General features: G+C 37.1%; 1 protein-coding gene across 5 annotated transcripts in view; it reads left to right on the top strand.

The window, feature by feature from the left end:
• WAC (WW domain containing adaptor with coiled-coil) overlaps positions 1-20,142 on the top strand; it is a 64,175-nt gene that overhangs the window by 31,990 nt on the left and 12,043 nt on the right. For 4 of the 5 annotated variants that reach the window (XM_052805059.1, XM_052805048.1, XM_052805039.1 and 1 more), the window contains 4 exons: positions 8,410-8,655; positions 10,698-10,820; positions 11,893-12,041; positions 17,425-17,543. In XM_052805059.1, coding sequence (XP_052661019.1) covers positions 8,410-8,655; positions 10,698-10,820; positions 11,893-12,041; positions 17,425-17,543 — 637 coding nt within the window. The remainder of the gene's footprint in view (positions 1-8,409; positions 8,656-10,697; positions 10,821-11,892; positions 12,042-17,424; positions 17,544-20,142) is intronic. The other variant, XM_052805078.1, reaches the window with a different exon arrangement.

Consider the following 20,142-nt stretch of genomic DNA (forward strand, 5'->3'; position numbering starts at 1 on the left):
TGAAGGAATTAATTTCCCATTGTGACAACTGCTACAGATATTGGCAGGGAGTTCTAGTATTCCTTATATAGGACATTCATTTGAGAACATGCAACGGGGTACAAGTAGTGAAGATGATTGCACAGGACGGTCTTGACACTATAAATCTTACTTTAGAATCCATGTTACCATGGATGGTTCTATATTAAATAATCACTTAATTTCTGTATTCCTGTGTAGGTTTTTTTAAGTTTATATGGGTTAAATGGATAGATTCTCTGTAATATTCTTGCCTCGTTGATGTGTTTCGTGGCACTTCATTGTGAGCAAATATAATACTTCCTGAGCTTCAGACAGGGTGGATTACACAAAGTTAGTAAATAATTGAAGAATTAGAATAGATGAATGTTGGGCTTGAAATACTTATTCCAGAAAATGTGTGTTTTCACATGTTGCTTGAATACCTCTCTTACAGAAACAGAAAAAAATCAGTGCAGCTTATATTATGATAAGAGATCATTCAAAGAGGATATTCAATAGTCATGCCTTTTTCTCTTTTGTGAAAGTGGACTTTTTTTATATATATAAGAAATTTGACCAGTATAATTTCTGTAGCATTTTACGTATTTAAATTTAAAAGAAGGGAGGAAGCAGTGCTGTACATTGGGATGTTTTCGGATAGTTTGGTTCTGTTACTCATTTTCCCAGAGGTGACTGTGAACCTGTAGTACTATAGGTATGCAGTGTTTAAAAGTATTTGTTTGTAGCTGTGATACAAAATGAAAAAAAAAAAAAAAATTGTCCTGAGACACTCAGTTCAAACAATCTTCTAAAAGTATCTTTGTAAAATTGGAAAATAGTGTGAGGGGTTTATTTTTACACTAGTAAAGCAAACAGCCTCTGATCATCTTCTGTTTGCTAGCTGTGCCATCCCTCTCTCTTTCTAAAAAGAGGTAAAGCTGTATTTTTTGCTTATAAAAATAGCTTGGTCCAAATGACTGAATAGTATGTGCAGTAGTCCTTGCCTAAATGAGTTCTTGCATCTTTTCAATGTGTTGCTGGCAGCCTTATGCCAGCATGTATGTACCACTGTTTTAATAGTTCTGTTCTTAGTGTGTAATTTTTAATGCAGTAATAGTTGTAAAAAAACAAAACAACAAAAAACCACAAAAACCAACAACAACACTTTTTTCAGCTCAATCTCTTTTGCTGCAGGGGTATGTTGTAGTCCCACAAGGAGATTGAATAAAATCCCTGGCTGAACTATAGCTCAGCTGTTAGCGGTAGTCCTCTGCCCTCAATGGCTGGCAGTAGTGGAGAGTTCCTGGGGAACTATTTGACCTCTACCCTTTGGTTTGAATGTTCCAGTCAGAATCTGCTGCTTCTGTTTGTGCTCACTGTGAGTGCTTTATGCAGGTAAAGTGTGGGGTTGCTTTTCCTACTTTTTGGCTGCTTTATCTGTAGGGCACAATCACATTTTCCGATTTCTAATTCAGTTACTGAATGAAATGTTGTATTGTCCGTATCTTAACAGTGTGTCTGTCTGTAGGATACTTCTCACACCTTTCCTCCAAGTCCCATCAGGCAGCAGTTCTGTTTCTAGTGCAACAATACTCTAAAAATTCTTCTGACAAAACTCAGCAAGCCGGCCAGTGCAATGCTGGGTGGGTTGTGACCCTGATGATGACAGATTAAAGAGGTTGGTCAGTGACAGCTGAGCTTCTTCCTCATTCTGTTCTCACCCTGTGGTTTTCTTACTTGTAACACTTGCTAGTCTTTAGCAGTCAGTTATTAACATGGTATCATTGCATCTTCTTTGGCTGAGTTTTGCTGTTTTAAGTATATTACTCAATTCATACAGTGGTTAGAAAAAATTACACTAGTGAGACTGTTAGAGGTTTCTTCCAGTACTTTATACTTGTTTGCTGAGCATTGCTGTTACATTTATTTTGGCAGCAGAGATAAAATACAAATACAAATTCAGTTTTAAGACCAGAGTAATCCAAGTACAAAAAATTTGCATATTTTTCTCATTTTAGATAATTTGAGTGTATTTGAAAACCCAGATACTGTTGTTGCTATAGTTTCATTTGGCCAAATGTGTTTACAAAACACATTGCTTTTAAATATTTATACATTTTGGTGTGGCTTAAGGTCCTTGGTAGATCAGAACTGAACTATGTAAAACAGGTAAATGTGACTGTCACTGCTCGGAGAACTTGGTTGGTGGACTGTACACTTAAGGTATTTCAGCACAGATGAATGTGTTATGATTCTTAGTCATCAGCAGTAAATCAAGCAGATCAGTTAGCTGTTCTAGGTGGTAGTTGTTTAATCAGTATAGCAGAGGTGAGGTTTATGGGGCAATAAGGCATTGAATTTCTGAAAATTTTGTAATACAACTTTCCTCCCACAAAGAGCACACTGTGAGAGCACATGTGCATGACTTGCTAGCAGAGCAAAGATACAGCTCAAGCTCACAACAGAGTGATTGGTTAATATTGTAGTGTTGAATCTGAAGGACTTTGAATGCATTGGTTTTGTTTTAAATGGCATAAAAAATTACATCAGTAGTACAAGCTATTGGAACATTCAAAGGATCACATTGATAATCTGGGAGTTATCTATTCAACAGTAGTGGGTAGTTTCCATGTCATTAATAAAATGTTGAAATAAATCAGCTGTCTATATATGCGGCAGAATAAGAACAATTTATATATAGCAGTATTTTAAAGCTACTCATTGTATAGGGAGTACTAGTATATTAGTTGTTAGAACTGTGAAGGAAGTTATTGCACAAAAAAGTTTCCTCTTTTTGTTTCTTTTTTCCCCACTCACTTCTCTGTCACACTAACGTGCCTAAATAACTCTGCACACCATGGGCAAGAAGGGAGTGAGCAAGTACTAGGAACAGGTTCTTAAAGCATGGCAGCAGGTAGAGTGGGGTGACTGAGGCACAACAGAGATGCAGGAGTGTTGGTGTCAAGAGCTCTTCATTGAAACAGAGTAGCTGATCACTCCCCTGCATTAAAGCTAGTCTGAATAACTTTATTTTAGCTGTAACATGCTAGGCTGAGAATTGCCTTTCAGAATGAGATTCACTAGTGGATCAGCTGTTTGCTTAGGAGCAAAGGTTCTTGTCACGAGGGGCAGAGACTGCTAACAGCAAGATTCAACAGCATTTTAATACACTGCTTCAAACTCAGAGAAGCGAAGTGTTTGCCGCCTTGTATCTACGTTGTAATTGAAGAACATTGTGACACAACTGCTGAAAATGATCTGTGGTGTTTTTTCTGAAAGGATTACTTGGCCTTGTTAAAAAATCCACACTGCTTGGAAATATGCAGTGTAATGTTTCCATTCTGACTTGACGTGATGTTTCTGGGGCAAGCAATAGCCTCCAGTTTACTTCAGATACCTCTTTGTGAAACCTGTGACAAAGATGCACCTTTGTCATACAGGTTCTTGTCATAAAGAATACTGCCCGATGACTCAGACTTCTCTCCTTTTTGTCCAAAAGATGTGATCACGGGTCACACTCCAGCAGAGTAGGTTATGAATAGAAAGCTCTTTCCTAATTATTGTGGTCTTAGAAAATTATTTTTGTTATAAAAAGGTTTTTTTCCTGCTCCATTTTAATGTAAAACCAATTAATAGTTCTTCACATTAAGTTAACCTCCATATCTAGTTGTTTTTGTTTGCAATCTGATTACTTTTTCCTCCTTTTTTTTTTTTTGCATGGCTTTATTTCTTGCTCATTTTTTTCCCATATGATTAAAGTTGATGGTCCAGAAACTTGTTTAGTTCTATATTGTAGTTCTATATATAGGCTACATCTAATTAGCTTGTTTACATGATTGTCAGAATGCATACTGTGTTTTCATACTGTCACAACAAAGTGAATGGATTTTTTTTACAAGTTTTCTTAAAAGCTCCAGAAATTGGAACTTTAATGTGCTTAGCTTATCATGGAAAAATTGGTGCAAGGTCGTATTTTTAAAATAACAAAAAATAATTTAAAAAATAATCTAATTTTTAATTTTTTATTTGTTCAGACGAAGAGCTAAAACATAGATTTTAATTAACAAAGTTTTCAACAGTTCAAAAGATCACAGAGGGCTATGGTCTGATTTTGGTTTTAAATATTTTTTTTCTTTTTCTTATTTAAAAAGTTATCCTTGGGACTTTTGTGATAATAGCTGAAATTTTATGTGAGGTTGAAGAGTCATTTGCATAGCATTTGTATGGAAATTGCTGTTGACAATGAAGAGGCTGCAGAGTTGCCCTGTCTGATAGCAGGCAACTTCAATCATAGTCTAAGACTTTTGCAGCCCTTGCAGCACAGTTCATCTTTTCTTTAAGAATATTTTTTGTATAAGATGGACCAAGTTTGCATTTTCTGTTTGTAAAATTTCAGTTGTAGGTTCAAAATCAGTCTGATTGAGGTATTAATGGTTCAAATCAGGTTTATGAATGACTGTCGTGTAATCAAAAGCCTTATTTTGCAATAATACTGTAGTTAGCTTGTTAATGAACATGAACTTCTGTTGACACAGGTGTAGAGACCAGTGTATCTGAGTTGTAAAACTAAAGGACTTAGATTTGTAAAGATATTTAGCTTTTCTCAGTATGCTGTGTTCATTTTGACTGTGTTTTATGATGGTTAAGGCTTCAAATGTGTTTAAGAATTACAGGACTGTATAATTCTAAGCATTTTTTAAAAATCCTAGTAAATATTTTAGAAAGTAGGAAACTGTTTAAATGTTGAAAAGTAAACTGTGTGGCAAAATATAAAATGAAACAGTCTCTCAAAGCAAATCAGAAAAGGGGAATTAGGCAGGAAAAGGAAGGAGTGAGACGTTTCTGCTTTTATTTGTGGAAAATCACCCAGTGCGTGATATCTGAGGATTTTTGTGAAACAAACTTTTCATCTTGAGGAGTTTTGACTAGTTGTGTTAACTTTAAAGGCAAAGCTTGCAAGCTCTCTATAGCATCATAAATTAAACCAGTTTTAAACCTTTATATTACATGAAAATGGATGTGTAAATATTTAGAGGCTTTGTTTTATTGGCAGTATTTCTTGGATTTATTTCTGTGAAATCAAGCATCCAGTCTGGAAACCATGGAGTAAGATACCTTAGTTTAAATTAAGGTAATAAAAGTTGTGATTATACAGAACTAATCTGTAGTCTATACTTTTTAGCATGTTTTTTTCATCGCAAAGGAGTTTCCCTTTGTAGAGAAGAAAATAGCCATTCAAGCTACTTAATATAAACAAGAAATACTTGTATTTCCGCAAATATTTTTTACAACTTTTTTGGCAGAAACCGGTTTATACCCTTTATTTCACTGTGAATAACTTAAATTACTTAATTTGTGAAGTGCAGTGATGTTCTGAGCATTCATTGTACTCTGCATCCTCTATGATGTTCAGTAACACAGAGTTATAATATGATGTATGTGTAGATAGTTGTGATCATAGAGATGTATTCTTTCATAACATTTGAACTGTTGGTTTTGTAATGTTAACTATCTCAAAAGATCGGAATGTTAGACACCATGCTTTTTTCACGTCACTTTCTTTAGGTGTTTAATCTGGGTGATGGTACAAAAAATATCTTTCACAGGTGTGTTTTAACATACTTAAAATGCCCGCAATAATACAGCTCAGAATAGTGTCTCCATATTGTCTAAAAGAATTAGCTGGACTGTGTTGTTTTAATGTAATTCAGTTTGCATTTTTATAGCAGAGGAGCTCACCAAAACTAAAGTACTTTTACAGACCTCTTGGAATTCAACGGTTTTGTATGACACATTTTGAGTCCTTTCGTTCAAGAAATGAGTAAATACCCAGAACTGGTCTTAAGGTTCGTCTTCACTGCATTGTTACCTTGAGTTTGCCTGTGATTCAGTTTGTGTTCAAAACTGCAACATGGGTGAAAAATACTTCCAGCTGTTTGGTGTCATGGTGTGGTTTGAAGCTCAGGTATTGCTTATGTGAATTCATATAGTAGTGAGTTGCTGCTTCACTTAAAATAATTCAACTGTGAAGACAAACCTAACTACAATAAATATGTTTTGAAATTAGTGCTGGTAGTTGTTTAGTATTTTTTTTTCCTGTTTTGTTTGTTTGTTTTTAAATTAGGGTGTTTTGTTGGGTTTTTTTTGTTTTGGGTGTTCTGGGGTTTTTTTGTAAGGTTCTCAAAACTGTAGGGTAGGAGACTTGCACATATAAGTACTAACGTGCACCATTGTGCTTTTAATTCCCTTGCTTTTGTCTGCCAGTGTATCTCGTCTTTATGTGGACTATGACAGATCCAAGTTCAGTTTAAACTCCACATGTTTTTGTTTAGTGTGGTAAGAATCTTGTTTGCTTGATATGTCTTGACTTGCAGTTGTCTTAAGTTTACTTTGAACACCATAACTTAAGATTTTGTATGTAACACTATAACAAAGACTTTTATGAATGACTTACTGCTTTAAGGAGGGCTAATACCTAATCAGCTGTCCTAGTCGTATGTTACTGAAAACCATGTAAAAATTTTGTCACTGCCTTTTTTTTTTTCCTTCAGTCTTTGTAACACTTCTTGTTCCTTTGTAAGTTCTTCTTATGAAAGCTCCTGGCCAAATGAACAGGTCCCTTTACAGGTACATTGAAAGCCAACCCCTTGTCCTGAGGAGCATGTGACTAGATAAGGCCGCCTCTTTTTTAGGAGTTTGCCTGAAACATCAAAATATGTCTGTGTGCCCTGGCTGTTGCATCCTTGCAAGCTGTCAAATTTGGATTCTTCAGCATTTTTTTTTCTGGTTTAGAGTTCTCAGCTACTTGACTGGAAAAGGTTTCTTTGGAGTATTTGTGACCTGTTATGAACTATTTCTACTGTAACTGCATAGAAGCAGAAGTCCCCTTTCTCTTCACTGAGATTTCTAATCTCATTTGATTTAGGTATTGGTACTCCAGTCTTTTTTTTTTTTTTTTTTTTTTTTTTAGGGTTCTTCTCCAAATTAGTCTCAAAAGTTGTAATTAAGGCTGTCAGAAAACAAAAGCTTTTAGAAATTTTGTAACATTCTTACGTAGTAAAACAAAACAAGACCTTTTCATTTTTCTTCTTTACTAAAAGTCAGCCTCTTCTTACATTGACCATCTCTCCAAAGAAAAAAAAACAAATACACCTTTAGAGTTAGAGTTTCCCAGCCAGTTGTTTTAGCTTTCATTTGGATTTTTGCCTGAAATATGGAATATCCAGGTGGACGTTCTTTGCCCAGTTTGAGGTGGGTTTAAAATCCAGGTCTTCAATATTATGGGCAAGCATCCTGTGTGAGGTCTTGGATTCACATCCAACTTCCCACTCTTCATCCAGCCTGTTTGGTGCTGAAGAGGCATTAGTCTTGACTGAATTTGGGGGCAGAGATCTCTGATGGGTTTAATGGGGATGAGAGAAGGGGACACTAAAATTAAAATATAGTGATACAGGCTTCTTAAAGAAAGGATATTTGAAGTGACTGATGGTAAACGTATAGTAAGTGGAAATATCTTCAGTGGAGGAATTTCTCACAGTACTGGAATGGAGGAGAAGCTTTCATGTTAACTGGAAGTCAAATTTAAAATTAATTAAATAACTCACGTTAATTAGAACAAATTGCTGTACAGTATAATTGAATTTAAGTACCAAGAATTTCTGTGGATAATAAGTGTTGATAAAAGGATATAGGTCTTGATGCTTCAGGACAAGCTGACAAGTTTGAAATTAATTATGGGCAGATACATTATTAGATGTTTTTCCACTCTGCTGTGGGGATGTTAACAGGTCTTGTTTTACATTTCTCGTACAGCTCATTATCCTGTCTGTGAATCCTGAGCAATGTAGCTGGATTGTGTATGATAGACATGGTCTTTATTTTGTAGCTTCTTGTAGTTGGGTCTCTGAACAAATGAAGCATGGCTTATACCCTCCCCTCAAATTTGTCATACTAGTATATCTGTAAAGTCCACGGGCTGTAAGTTAAGAAACTTAGTTCATAGTATATTTTCCAAAGAAAGATTGGAATCATGAGTAAAAACATAGAATATGAGTGTATGCACAGTAAAGGAAAAATCACTGAGGAATTTTTGACCCACGTTTGTCATAAAAGCTAGGGGAAAAAAAAATTCCCATTTGTAATACTGGCAGCTTTCAGTCCAATATCTTGAAGTGGAAAAACTTTTTTTGTGTGTGTGTCTTCCTAATAAATACTAGGCTCAGTAGTGTAAATTACACTAGATATCAAATATCTTCAATTTTTATTATATTCATGTTTGGTTGTGGGGTTTTTTTTCTTATTAATATAGTTAAACATTTGATCTTCTGAATTTAATATGAATATTGTACTAGTGAGAAGTTGTCAGGTTATATTGGGGAAAATGAAAATTACTGTCTGTCTTCTGTTCAGAGTCTGCATCTGTGGACAAGTCTGTATCACATTCTTGCACAACTCCTTCTACATCTTCTGCTTCTGGACTGAATCCAACTTCTGCACCTGCTTCATCTGCTCCTACAGTTCCTGTCTCGCCTGTCCCACAATCACCAATTCCTCCGTTACTTCAGGACCCAAATCTCCTTCGACAGCTGCTGCCTGCTCTGCAGGCCACCCTGCAGCTTAATAATTCTAGCGTAGATATATCCAAAATCAATGAAGGTAAGGATTCTTTAAAGTTGATCTAATCTCTTATTTACACACATTAGTACGTTATTGGATATTAAGCATTGTAGTAAATGCAAGCCTTACTTTAAATGAAGAGTGAATAAATGAATCCCTAGATAAAGTGGGGATTGTTTTTGTTTGTTTGGTTTTTCTGTTAAACTTTTTTAAATTAGCCAAGTAACGTTTAAGGTTGTTAAGCTAATAAATTCTGATGTATGTGAGCAGTCTAATTGAGACTGGTGACTTAATCGCTGTATCAGTGTTCATCTATTGCACAAAATTTAGTTAGAGCTTTTTGTTCTTTTGTTTCATGTAATGTTCTTTGTTTTGTGTAGTTTGTGCTGCTATTCTAAAAATATGTGTTTGCAAATACTGAAACTCCCAGGGATTTTTAAATCTTGTTGCCTGTCAACTTTTTTCTTTAGTGGAACATGTTAGTTTCTCTGAGTAAAGATAGCATATCAGTAATTTTGCTAGCAAGTTAAATTTTGTGCATGTAAGTGGTGTATCCCTTAGATTTTTGTCACATTGGCCTAGTTTATTAGAAGAAAGTTTAGAACTAGCTATAGTGCCTGTTGCTGCAAGAACAAGTAGAGTTGATGCATTTTGAATGTAATTTTATCTAATGTGCTGTCTGCATGTGGCAGGTTACTGATGAAGAAAGTGGTGTGGATTTTTTGTTTGCTTCTTGGAACTTCTTGTGCACTGATCACCGATTTAAAGAGGAAGCAAAACATTTACATGTAGTGCCTAGAGTTAATTAACCTTTTAAAAGTACAAACCATGAAAGTCAAAGAAAAATTTTACTTAAAATGTTACTGTTCGGTATGTTAAGATAATTTATAAGGAAAAAGCTGTCTTTCTTTTAATCAGCAAATATTATGGCTTCATTCAGTACTAATAGGTGAGTAGGTTATTGTTTTTTCCTGTGCAGGGAGAAGCTTTTTAAACTGTAGTGCACTAGATTGGACTAAAAAAGTAGGACTATCGTGGTTTGTGTTAAAAAATGAAAGGTTAGTCAAGACTCCAATTGTATTTTATTAGAAAGCTGCCAATTTAAGTTCCTAGTAATTTTCTCTTGCCATATCTGAGCAGCAGCTGTGTCTGTCTTGGAACAAGAGTGTTTAGTACTGTTCTGATGGCATGAGGGCCTGTCTGGCAGGTCCATGTGGGCAGAGTGACTTCACCTTGCGCAGCAGGACTGCCCTTACTGTTCACATGATGCAGAGTTATTCTGTGTTTGTGCTGGTGAGTCAGTTTTTTCAGACTTGTGCATGGGTAGTGTATGTTCAGGAAGTATCCCACAGAGCCTGTACACCTTTTTGAAAGGATTAGTTCAGAAGCTGAGTCTCATCAGCTCATACTGTAAGATGCTCTTCTGGTGTAGTGCAGTTTTAGAACAGTTGGTTGAAAATGATTTAATTCTTTACTGGAGGAGGAGGGGGTGGGACAGCTAAACCCAGAACAAAAAAGTTTGTGTTCTGTTTTTGTTTGTGGTTTGGTTTTGTGTGTGTGGTTTTGTTTGTTTGTTTGTTTTTAAGAAGAAACACTGAGTGTCTGGATTTTTAACTTGAAAGATCCTTTCTTTTTCCTTAAGCAGGGAGTCTTCCCCTGCCATCTCTTTTAGTGAGTTAAAGTGATACTGCTTTTTTGCCTTTTTTTTAATTACTGTAGTTTAAAAAACCCCCACACATTCTGCTTACTACAATAACAAATTGAACAAATACTCTCTTTATGATTACAAGAATTATTATTGATCCAAAAGGTCAAGCTGATGAGTTAAAGTTATTTTCTAAAAGAATTTTTTTAGTGTATGTCTCAAAGGTAAAACTACTAAATAAAGGACTTGGTTAGACATGCCAGGCATTCATGAATTGAATTCAAATCATTGAAAAATAGTTCAGGTGGCTCTTTGGTCTATTGTGGATACGGGAACAAAGTCAGAAAGAAAATGCGGCTTCAAATGTATTTAGGCAGTTTGAACAGTTTAAAGTGATGTTCTAGAATTGTCAGTAAACCAGAATGTTTGTTTTTAGTTCTAACAGCAGCTGTGACACAAGCCTCTCTGCAGTCTATACTCCATAAAATTCTTACTGCTGGACCATCTGCTTTCAATATCACTTCCCTAATTTCTCAAGCTGCACAACTGTCTACGCAAGGTATTGAGAGTCTTCTTTTCGCTTATGTAAATTTGTTACGTTGCATTTTATAAAGGCTGACGTTGCATTTTATAAAGGCTGACGTTGCATTTTATAAAGGCTGATACAACTGAAACTTGTAGAAACTGTCTCTTGTTTTATCTTTGGCCATCTGGTGTGGAGGATGTTGAATGACTTCTTTTTCCAAAGATAGGATAAGAAATTGTTACTTGGGGAGCAGGAAGCTGACAGGCAACTAAGTAAATGGGTTTCTCTGTTTTGCTTCTTGGGATTTTCTTTTTATGTTAACTAACTCTATATGAGTAATGTGAAATGTGCAAGACCCTCTCAATTTATTCTGAACCTTAATTAGACATTATTTCATGTTCAATATAAAACACAACTCTTCCTTGGTCGAACACCCTTCTTGTAATACTGTGCAACTGTGACTCTTGGGGGAGGCCTTAAATTCTTAGAAGAAAGTTTATTCTATTGGGGGGGTGTGTGTGGGGGGGGTTGTAGTCTTCTGTAAGTAGTAGCTTCCAGGCAAGATATTCCTTCAGGTATCTTTAATACATTCTTATTTGTAACTTAATAAAGCTAGAAACTTAAACGAAAACAATAAATGCAGTCACGTTATTGAGTAGGTAAGCAGTATTATGCTAATGCTAATTTTTAACCAGTAGTTAAAACACAGGCAGGGGACTGTTGGTAGACGCCTAGAATAGGTGAATAGTTTTCTAGATAAACTCTTCATGCATTCTTTCGGTTAAATCGAGTTGAGCACTCTAAAATAGGAATCGCAAATGAAACTAATTTAGTCTCTTAGTGTGTAAAAAGCATTGCTAGCTTCTTCTCTTTCCCCCTCCCCTCAAGTTTTCGAAGTGGAGGGTTTGGGGGGAATACAGTTCTTTAGTTAGGGTTGTTGTTGAACATCTGATTGTTCCAGTTGTTCAGCCCCCCAGCTGTCTCAAGGTGAATATGTTTCTACATTATCTAATACAGCATACTCCAAAGTATCAAAAGAAAATCTAATTCACATTTAAAATAGGATATGGTTTTATTAAAGACAATCCTTTTTTTTTCTTTACAGCTCAGCCATCTAATCAGTCTCCAATGTCTTTAACATCTGATGCCTCATCACCAAGATCGTATGTATCGCCAAGAATAAGCACGCCTCAGACTAACACCGTTCCACTTAAACCTTTGATGACTACGCCACCAGTATCATCGCAGCAGAAGGTAAGCTCCTCTTGATTTATGCCATGTTGTAGTAAGAAACCATGATAGGTAATATTAAGTATTGCTGCTATATATCTGTATGCTCGCAGTTATATGTAGGATGATAAAATATGTATGTTATCTTTCCCAGTAGAAACAGAAACAACTGGTAGCAACTACTTGGCTATGTTTTTGCAGTACAACTCTAGCATGGAATTCTAGTACGCTTTTCTGGTCTTGAAGAAAATCGTGTGTTTGCTTCAGATGCTGTCTGGAGATATTACCAAGAGATCAGTATTTTAACATTTAAATGGAAACAAAAGCTCACTCCAAAGGCAACAGCTGATACAGTTCTCTAGACTTTAGCCAATTTTTAGAATGGGAGAGAAATTCTTGGGGAAGTTGACTTGATGTAGTCTCAAATTTGGTTTAGAAATGTTCTAGGTGTTTACAGGGTCAATAACATTATGTCCCTTTCCCTTCTGCCCCCTCACCCCCATTCATTCAGAATTCCTTAATTGGATCAGTGACTAGGAAGCATTAATTGAAGCTAATAAATAAGGTCCTAAGGTTCTTCCTAAGGATGAAGTATAAAACATAAAGTTGTCTTCTTTACTTTTTTAAACTTTTTTTGGTACGATCCCTCTAGTGGGTTGCTTTTCAGAGGAAAAATGCCTTTTGCAGAATCTAAGCTCAGTATTGAATGTCCTACAAGTGGCAATGCTGAGGAATAAATTTGGTTGAAGTTGAGATTATTTATTTATGTATTTATTTATTTTCTCTGTCCAGCAGATCAGAGACTCTGTTTTGCTGTGTACAGGTGGGGAAAGCAAATGTAATTAGAGGCACTCAAGATGAACTTGCCCTTAAGGGTTTTTCTTTTTCCTTGTTTAAAGATTTGTGTTTCATATTATAGAGCAAGGGTGGGAAGAGATACTGGGTTAAAGGACCTATTATGAAGGAGGATTTTGTTATTAAAGGGGACTGAAGGCAGGGCTATTGATTTGCACTGTCTGGTGGAAAGTAACCTTTTACATTAAAGAGTTTCGTAGCAATAGGTAGAGCTGCAGGGCATAACACTCTTGTGACTTTTAGGCAAGTTTAAAAAAAACGAAACAGAAATTTAGCAGTTTACAGTGTTGTTCCGGCTGTGAAAAATGGAAGTCGATTGAGGAGGATTTGGACCTCTCCTAGAGGTTTCTGGTTTTCATGCAATGGGAGCTTGTCCTGTCTCTTCATTTTACAGATCTTTCTTTCAAGATTGAGACCCTCAGATTTTAACCCAGTCCATCAGTATGTTGCTCAGTGTATGTAGTATCTTACCAGCGTAAGAAGCATGACTCTCGACTTTGGAGTGAAACCAGTCTTGTTTGACACTCCCCTGCCCTGCGCCCCCCAAATCCCTGTTCTCCACCACCCTTCACACCCACCCCACCCCCTGCTTAGCTGAGGCATCTTTCAATTTTCTGCTTGGAAGAGAACCTCTTATGTCTTGAAGGCCTTCAAGGAATGCTTTTATCTTCAGGAGGACAGATTGCATTCCTCATTCTAGTCTAAATGCCTCATTTTCTTACATTTGAATTTTCTCATGGGTACAAAGAAAACCAAGTGACTCTTCCTGTTTGTTGTGATTGACAATGGTACAGTCAATTGTGAAAGCTTCATGTTTGTACTAATCCTGCTTGTTGTCTTTGTTTCTGCTCTTGGAGTGCATCCTCAATCTATGTGGTCACATCCCATAGCTAGGTGACAAGTAATGAAATTATCAAATAGAAGACTTAAGAAGGGAGATGTCTGGCCCTTTCAAATCCTGGGATATGAAAAAGAATCTTCTTAAGTTGTTTAGTGTCAGTAACTGGAAGTTGATCTGTTCTGGTCTCTACAACCCAGAGATCTGGATCTACTTTGTTTATGAAGTTCTGATTGTCAGCTACATTATAAACGTGGCAAAAGTTTTATCCTTTGGGATCTTCATCTATAGTGTTTTCTGAAATAAAACTTGAAGGAAGGACAGCTCAGCAGGATTTCCCCCCTCCCTCCTCCTAAAGACATTTAGCCTTGTTTTATAAACTTAGCTTCTTTAGTATTTATCATCCTGTTACAGATGTTTTCCTAGAACTGTGCAGACAAACTTGAACTCGCTGCCCTTCACCGAGTATGAAGGCCAGCATGATACCTGTGAAGTAGGTGGTGTGGTAGTAAACTATGCCTTAAGAGAAAGTAAAGGCAAGTCAAGTGTTGTAAGTAGGGCCACCTGTCTTGGTAGACCAACTGTATAATTGAATGCTTTTGGACACCCAAGCCTTCCCTCAGGTTTTCAGTAGAAGCAAAAAAACTTCAAGGCTAAATGCAGGTTTGAGAAGAGTTGATCTGAGTTCAGTGTAACTATAGCAAGGCTGCCATTCTGCAAAAAACCTGTTATTTTATGCTTTGTCTGATAGGAGAATCTCCATTTATATGCAGGGCTGTGTGATTGCCTATAGTTAGTGACTTGGCATGCAGGATTTCACCTCTGGTTATCTTCCAAGTAGGATATTGTGTGTTTTACTGATACATATATAGAAGTTCTGCTGAAAGTGGTGACATCTATATTTTGATGAGCATACTGTGACACATTTTGAAATTACTATATTTTAATCCATCTTTCCTTAAGATCGCACCACAGTGAGGTGAGATTGCACATCTGGTATATTTTTGAAGCACATATAATGTGGTTGCAATCAAAGTGTTAAGTGTAGTAAATTTCTGAGTTACTCATTCTAAGCTGTAATGTCTTTGGCTTCAGAATGCTATTAATCCTGATGGACTGTTGTGCATTATTACATACATCGGCAAGTTTTTACTCTCATCCCTCTGTAAGGAAGTTACAACTCTTACTACGCTGGGGTGTCATAACCATAAAAGCTTTCTATTTTCTAGGTACCTCAAGTAGCTTCGCAGATCAGCTAAACAGAATTAGCAGTAATGATTGACAGCAGGATCTTTTCTTGGTTTTTGTGTTCCTCAAATCTGGTGCTATCAACAGAGCTGTTGAAATATTAACCTGAATTGTTTGTGTGTTTAGTCCCAGAAGTAACAAATTCTGGTTCAGCAGCAGATACTTTTCCAGTTCAGTAGGGAAAGAACTTTCTTCACTGTTCTTGTATTCATGTAATTCAATTCCATAAGATGGGATTGAGATGAGAACTTAGGTGTTGATAGCTCCAGTGTGAGCATGTCTGTTTTAGTACTCCTTTGGATATGTCAGTCAGGTTAGCTTATCCAGTTCTAAGAGTTTAAAGTAAATTATGCATAATCAAGATGTGGTGCTGTGCCAGGACACACTTGCCTTCAGAGCACAAGCTCATGGGCTTAGGGTGCTGCTATGCAGCAGGCGTAGACAAAGCTGAACTAGCACCATGCAAACAGAGCCTGGTGCCAGATGCACAGATACTTGGGCTGGCTCTGGGAACAGTGTAGTGCCATTTGCACAGTAGGGCCTGTTACTTAAGACTACATGAACATGTCTATACCGTTTAAAAACGCAAGCTGGTATGTCTGCCTGGAGGTGTGCTGTATGCACATGGCAGGTCAGGTGTTGCAGGCTCAAGGATCCTAGGCATCACATTTTGCTATTTTTCTGTGCCTGTGTAGTATGGTTAGAAACTGTTCTGAATTTCTACAAAATAACTGTGTAAAGCATGTTACGCACACATGTCAAGCTCAGCGAGAATGTTGCTTATGGAATACTGTTTGGTTTTGTTTTTTTTTTTTAGCTCTTATTATTTTTCTGTCCCTGGTACATTTACTTAGAGTCTTTGAAACACTTGGAAAAGAGTGAATAGTTAAGAGATTTTGTGGGTCATTTATCTCACAAATCCCAGTTTTTCTCTACAATCCATGTTTGTTTTTATTTTTGCCAGCCAAGGAGTTGGTTAGCTTTCCAGTTTGGATCTGCAAGGTGATTATATTATCTCTGATGGACTTCCCTTTTGAAATTGTTCCTTCTGTTTGAACCGCCTCAATAGTTATGCCTGTCCACAGGGTGAGCAAAGTTCAGGCATTAATAACAATGTTCTTTATATCATACATTTCATAAAGATACTCAGGTAGTCTTTTTTCATAAATCAATTTATGAACTGCTACTATTTCTCCCCCCCTCAACTGTGTAATTCTGTTGATTTCAACACACTGAGTGATCTTAAAATGATCTTGCTTTATCTCTCCAGAACCATGACCTTTTCATGTGCTATTCAGACTTTTTTTGGCTTTTGATGATAATTTTAAAAGGCGGCTTTTCCTCTTAGACATATAAGTAGGTTTGAGATTACATTAAGATTTCCTGTATACTTAAATAAATGAAGTTATGTCTTGAATTTACTTTGGCAGATACTGTCTGACTTGCTGTCTGTGGTTTGTTTCACAGAAGTCTGTTTCTGAAACTGAGAGAATTTCTGGAGGTTCAGATGACCACTAGTTAGTAATCTACGCCAGCTTGATGTCAGCAAATGCCAGACAGGCTGCCTGATTTATGTTTTTTGTCTTTTTGGATCCCTAAACCTATTTTTCTTCCCTCCCTCTTTCTTAAAATTGTTAGCTTCATTTTCCAGAGTGGGGGATAAATCTTGGAGCTGCTTCCTCTCTTGTACATGCTTTAAAAGAGACAGAGGTATGCAGAGTGTGAGGCAAAAAAAGTATCTTGAACTTCATTTACTGTAACTTAGACACTATTATATTCCCAAACTTTTCATCCTGTTGTAGTTCAGTCATTCACAGAAAAAAAGACCGCATCTCACTGCTGGTGTCTTAATATCTTAAATGTGAATGTGTACTACAAAGAAAAAGCAGAAAGCTACTGGTGACTCTTTTTTTGTCATTAATTTGTTTACAACCGACAGAAGAGTTAAAAAGGGGGAATAGCAGACTGACAAATATGCTTTAGATTTTTTTTCCATTTCTGATAGGGAAGTTATAATACGGTTATGTCCTAATTCTGCTCTTGACATTGTGTAATGTATTTTCAAGGAGGGAACTTTTAACTTTTTAAGTGAAAATTTTTATTTGGGGAATGAACAATTCTTCCGAGGTTGAAAATGAACTTGGTGCTCACATGGAAGATATAGTCCAAATTGAAATTGGGTTGCACTATTTTACCTAATAAACCTGCAGTATTTTGACAAGTCAGATGGATCTAAATTTGCTTCTGTTATGTCTGTTAAGTGCTCTTTTTATTTTAGTAAAAAAAGCTATCACAGCTGTGGAACTAGAGAAGATTTAAAAAAAAACCACCTTCTGAAGGATATAAAAATTCTGTCAACAGAAGACCTTGTATCAGAAAACCCCACTGGTCTTGTAATTTCTGTGTTTTCTTCTTACCCTTGATATTTACTGTGGAGGAAATCTAATGAAGTTTTGAACTTTCCAGGTTGTTACTCCAGGTGTTAAACAAGGACCAGCTTCACAAGCAGCACCTCAGCAGCCAGTAATAGCTGACAAGCAGGCAGGACATGAACCTGCCTCTCCGCGAAGTCTTCAGCGCTCAAGGTATATTGAAATACTTCTCTGTGCTGTCCTCTGGTTTTGCTCTGGATCCAATGTGTGTTGTATATGTTGCAATTTGTGGATTCTTCTTTGGCCTATTTATTGAATATATGATTTAACTGCTGATACTGAGAGGATGCAGCTAAATATCTTTGTTATGGAGGATCTACCACATTAGCTCTATTTTAGGACCACCACTAGAATTCCATTCACAGAAGCAAAACAGAATTCATATTTCTGCCCTGTCACTCTGGAGTTAATTTTACAGGTGATTCCTTGTATTGTGATTTCTGAGTTTGGAGCTGTTGTTTCTCTCTGTGCAGTTGTGGGATTAAATGCTTTAACTCTGTGATTTGCTTAGTGTTAGATGCTTGTGGTGTCCTGCTGTAGTGTAATTTGATTTTTTAAATTAGTAAGAACTTTTGTCTATCAGGCGATTTTGCTGCTTTAAAGAAAAACATTAAAAAATGAAGTAAGTTATGCTTTTCCTTGGCCAGACTTTTTTGTCAACATCGCAGCCTATTTAGATGTTGCATGATAGGAACATTTAGCCATGGATTTACAAGGTGGGTTTAGGATCTGTATCTCGTCTGAAATTTGTCTTTTGGGAAGATGGGCTTTTAGTTGTGTAGGGTGCTGTGAACTTTGTCATATTGGTTCCAGGGGCTGTAACTAAAGATTTGTCATAAGATCCTTCTGTGATGGATGTCATGGTCTAGAACTGTGGCAGGAGGAGATTGCAGGTTGACTTTTTAAAAAGTGCATCATCACAATGGATTCCTGTAAATCTACAAGGTGTCGTACTTCTTAAAAGCTAGATTTTTAGAGTGGTTGAATATGGTGGTATGATATCAAAAAACAAACAAAAAAACCAACAACAAAAACCCAACACTCTTTTCTTGTCAGCATACCTGAAGCTACGTGGTGGTGCTTTCCAGATTGTAAATTAGTGAGATCCTTTTATCATAGAATCATAGAATCATTTCAGTTGGAAAAGACCTTCAAGATCATCGAGTCCAACCATTAACCATGCCCCCTAAACCATGCCCTGGAGTACCCTGTCCACTCACTTTTTGAATACCTCCAGGGATGGTGAATCAACCACTTCCCTGGGCAGCCCATTCCAATGTTTGACAACCCTCTCAGTAAAAAAATTTTTCCTAATATCTAACCTAAATCTCCCTTGCCTCAACTTGAGGCCATTTCCTCTTGTCCTATCTCCAGCCACCTGACAGAAGAGACCAGCACCTACCTCACTACAACCCCCTTTCAGGTAGTTGTAGAGAGCGATAAGGTCTCCCCTCAGCCTCCTCTTTTCTAGACTGAACAACCCCAGATCCCTCAGCCGCTCCTCATAAGACTTGTGCTCAAGGCCCCTCACCAACTTGGTTGCCCTTCTGGGACTACTAATTAAGGGGACCTTTGATTACATGTCATCAGTGTACTAACATTGTTAGATTTTCAAATCTGTGTCAGGTTTTGCTGGTTTTGTGGGGAGAAGGGGATTGTTTTGTGTTTGGGTTTTTTTGGGCAGTGGGTTTTTTGTTTGTTTCCTCGGCAGTCCTGTCCCAGTGACTGTCTTTACTGGAGGCACTGCAATATTGATCAGTTTGAGTGTACAAACAGAAGCAAGTCAGAAGTTTTTGAGCCTTTAATGTTGGCTGTCTTACAGACACTTGATTCTAATCTTTGGCAGATGTCTAACCTGCAACTCATTTTCCTCTATGGGTAGAATAAAGATGTAGTATACCAGCTCCAGTCTCTAGTAATTATGGATGGTGCCGTTTAAATCTTTCTGAATTACAGTACCAAAAATAAAATTATACTTGGCAACAGCTAAGCCTTTTTAATAAGGGGACTAGACCTTTTTATAAGGAGTGGTGAGGTTTTGGGGAACGGCTCTCAAGTCACAGACCCTTTTGTCCTTTGCTGATCACCCTTTCCCCATAGGAAATCTTGGTAAGGAAGATAGTCTTATTCTTGGAAACATTCACCATGGCCTGGAGTCTGCGTGAAGTGATACTGGTGGGCATTTGACCTGCTAATCCATACCCCACCCTCCCTTTGGGTTATAGGACTTCCTATTCTGGCATAACCCTTAGCCACATCGAGTTCCCTTTAGGGATCTACTGGTCCTCTGCAAACCATTGCTCTGCTTGGCATCAGCATTTTGCTGGAGAAGGGAAGCTGAGTTTGTCCTAGCAACTGTACCGCCGAAGCAGAGGAGTCATGCAGAGTACACGTCCCGTATTTGAGGAGGCTGCGGCACAGAAGGCAGTGCACAAGTAGAGGAGAGTGTGCAGGCTATATCAAAGATACTGTGACAATATTAGTGTTATTTAGTACCCTGTATATCTCAAATTGTTACATGTTTGTGACTATGGTATATTGTGCATCACGAGTTCATGCGTTTCTGTGTCTCATTTGCAAAAAATGGAAGGTTAAGGAACAGGTGATTTGGGAAAATCCTGTGTGACTGGTATTTTCCTCAGTGCAGTGGAGTTGAATGAAAATGGACCAGCTCAGATGTAGATTTACTGATCTGCAAAAGGTTTCCTGTGTCTAGGCAGTATTTCTGAATTGATACAGAACAGATTATTCC

Source organism: Harpia harpyja, chromosome 1 (genome assembly GCF_026419915.1).
Source record: "Harpia harpyja isolate bHarHar1 chromosome 1, bHarHar1 primary haplotype, whole genome shotgun sequence".
In the NCBI taxonomy this organism is placed as follows: Eukaryota; Metazoa; Chordata; class Aves; order Accipitriformes; family Accipitridae; genus Harpia; species Harpia harpyja.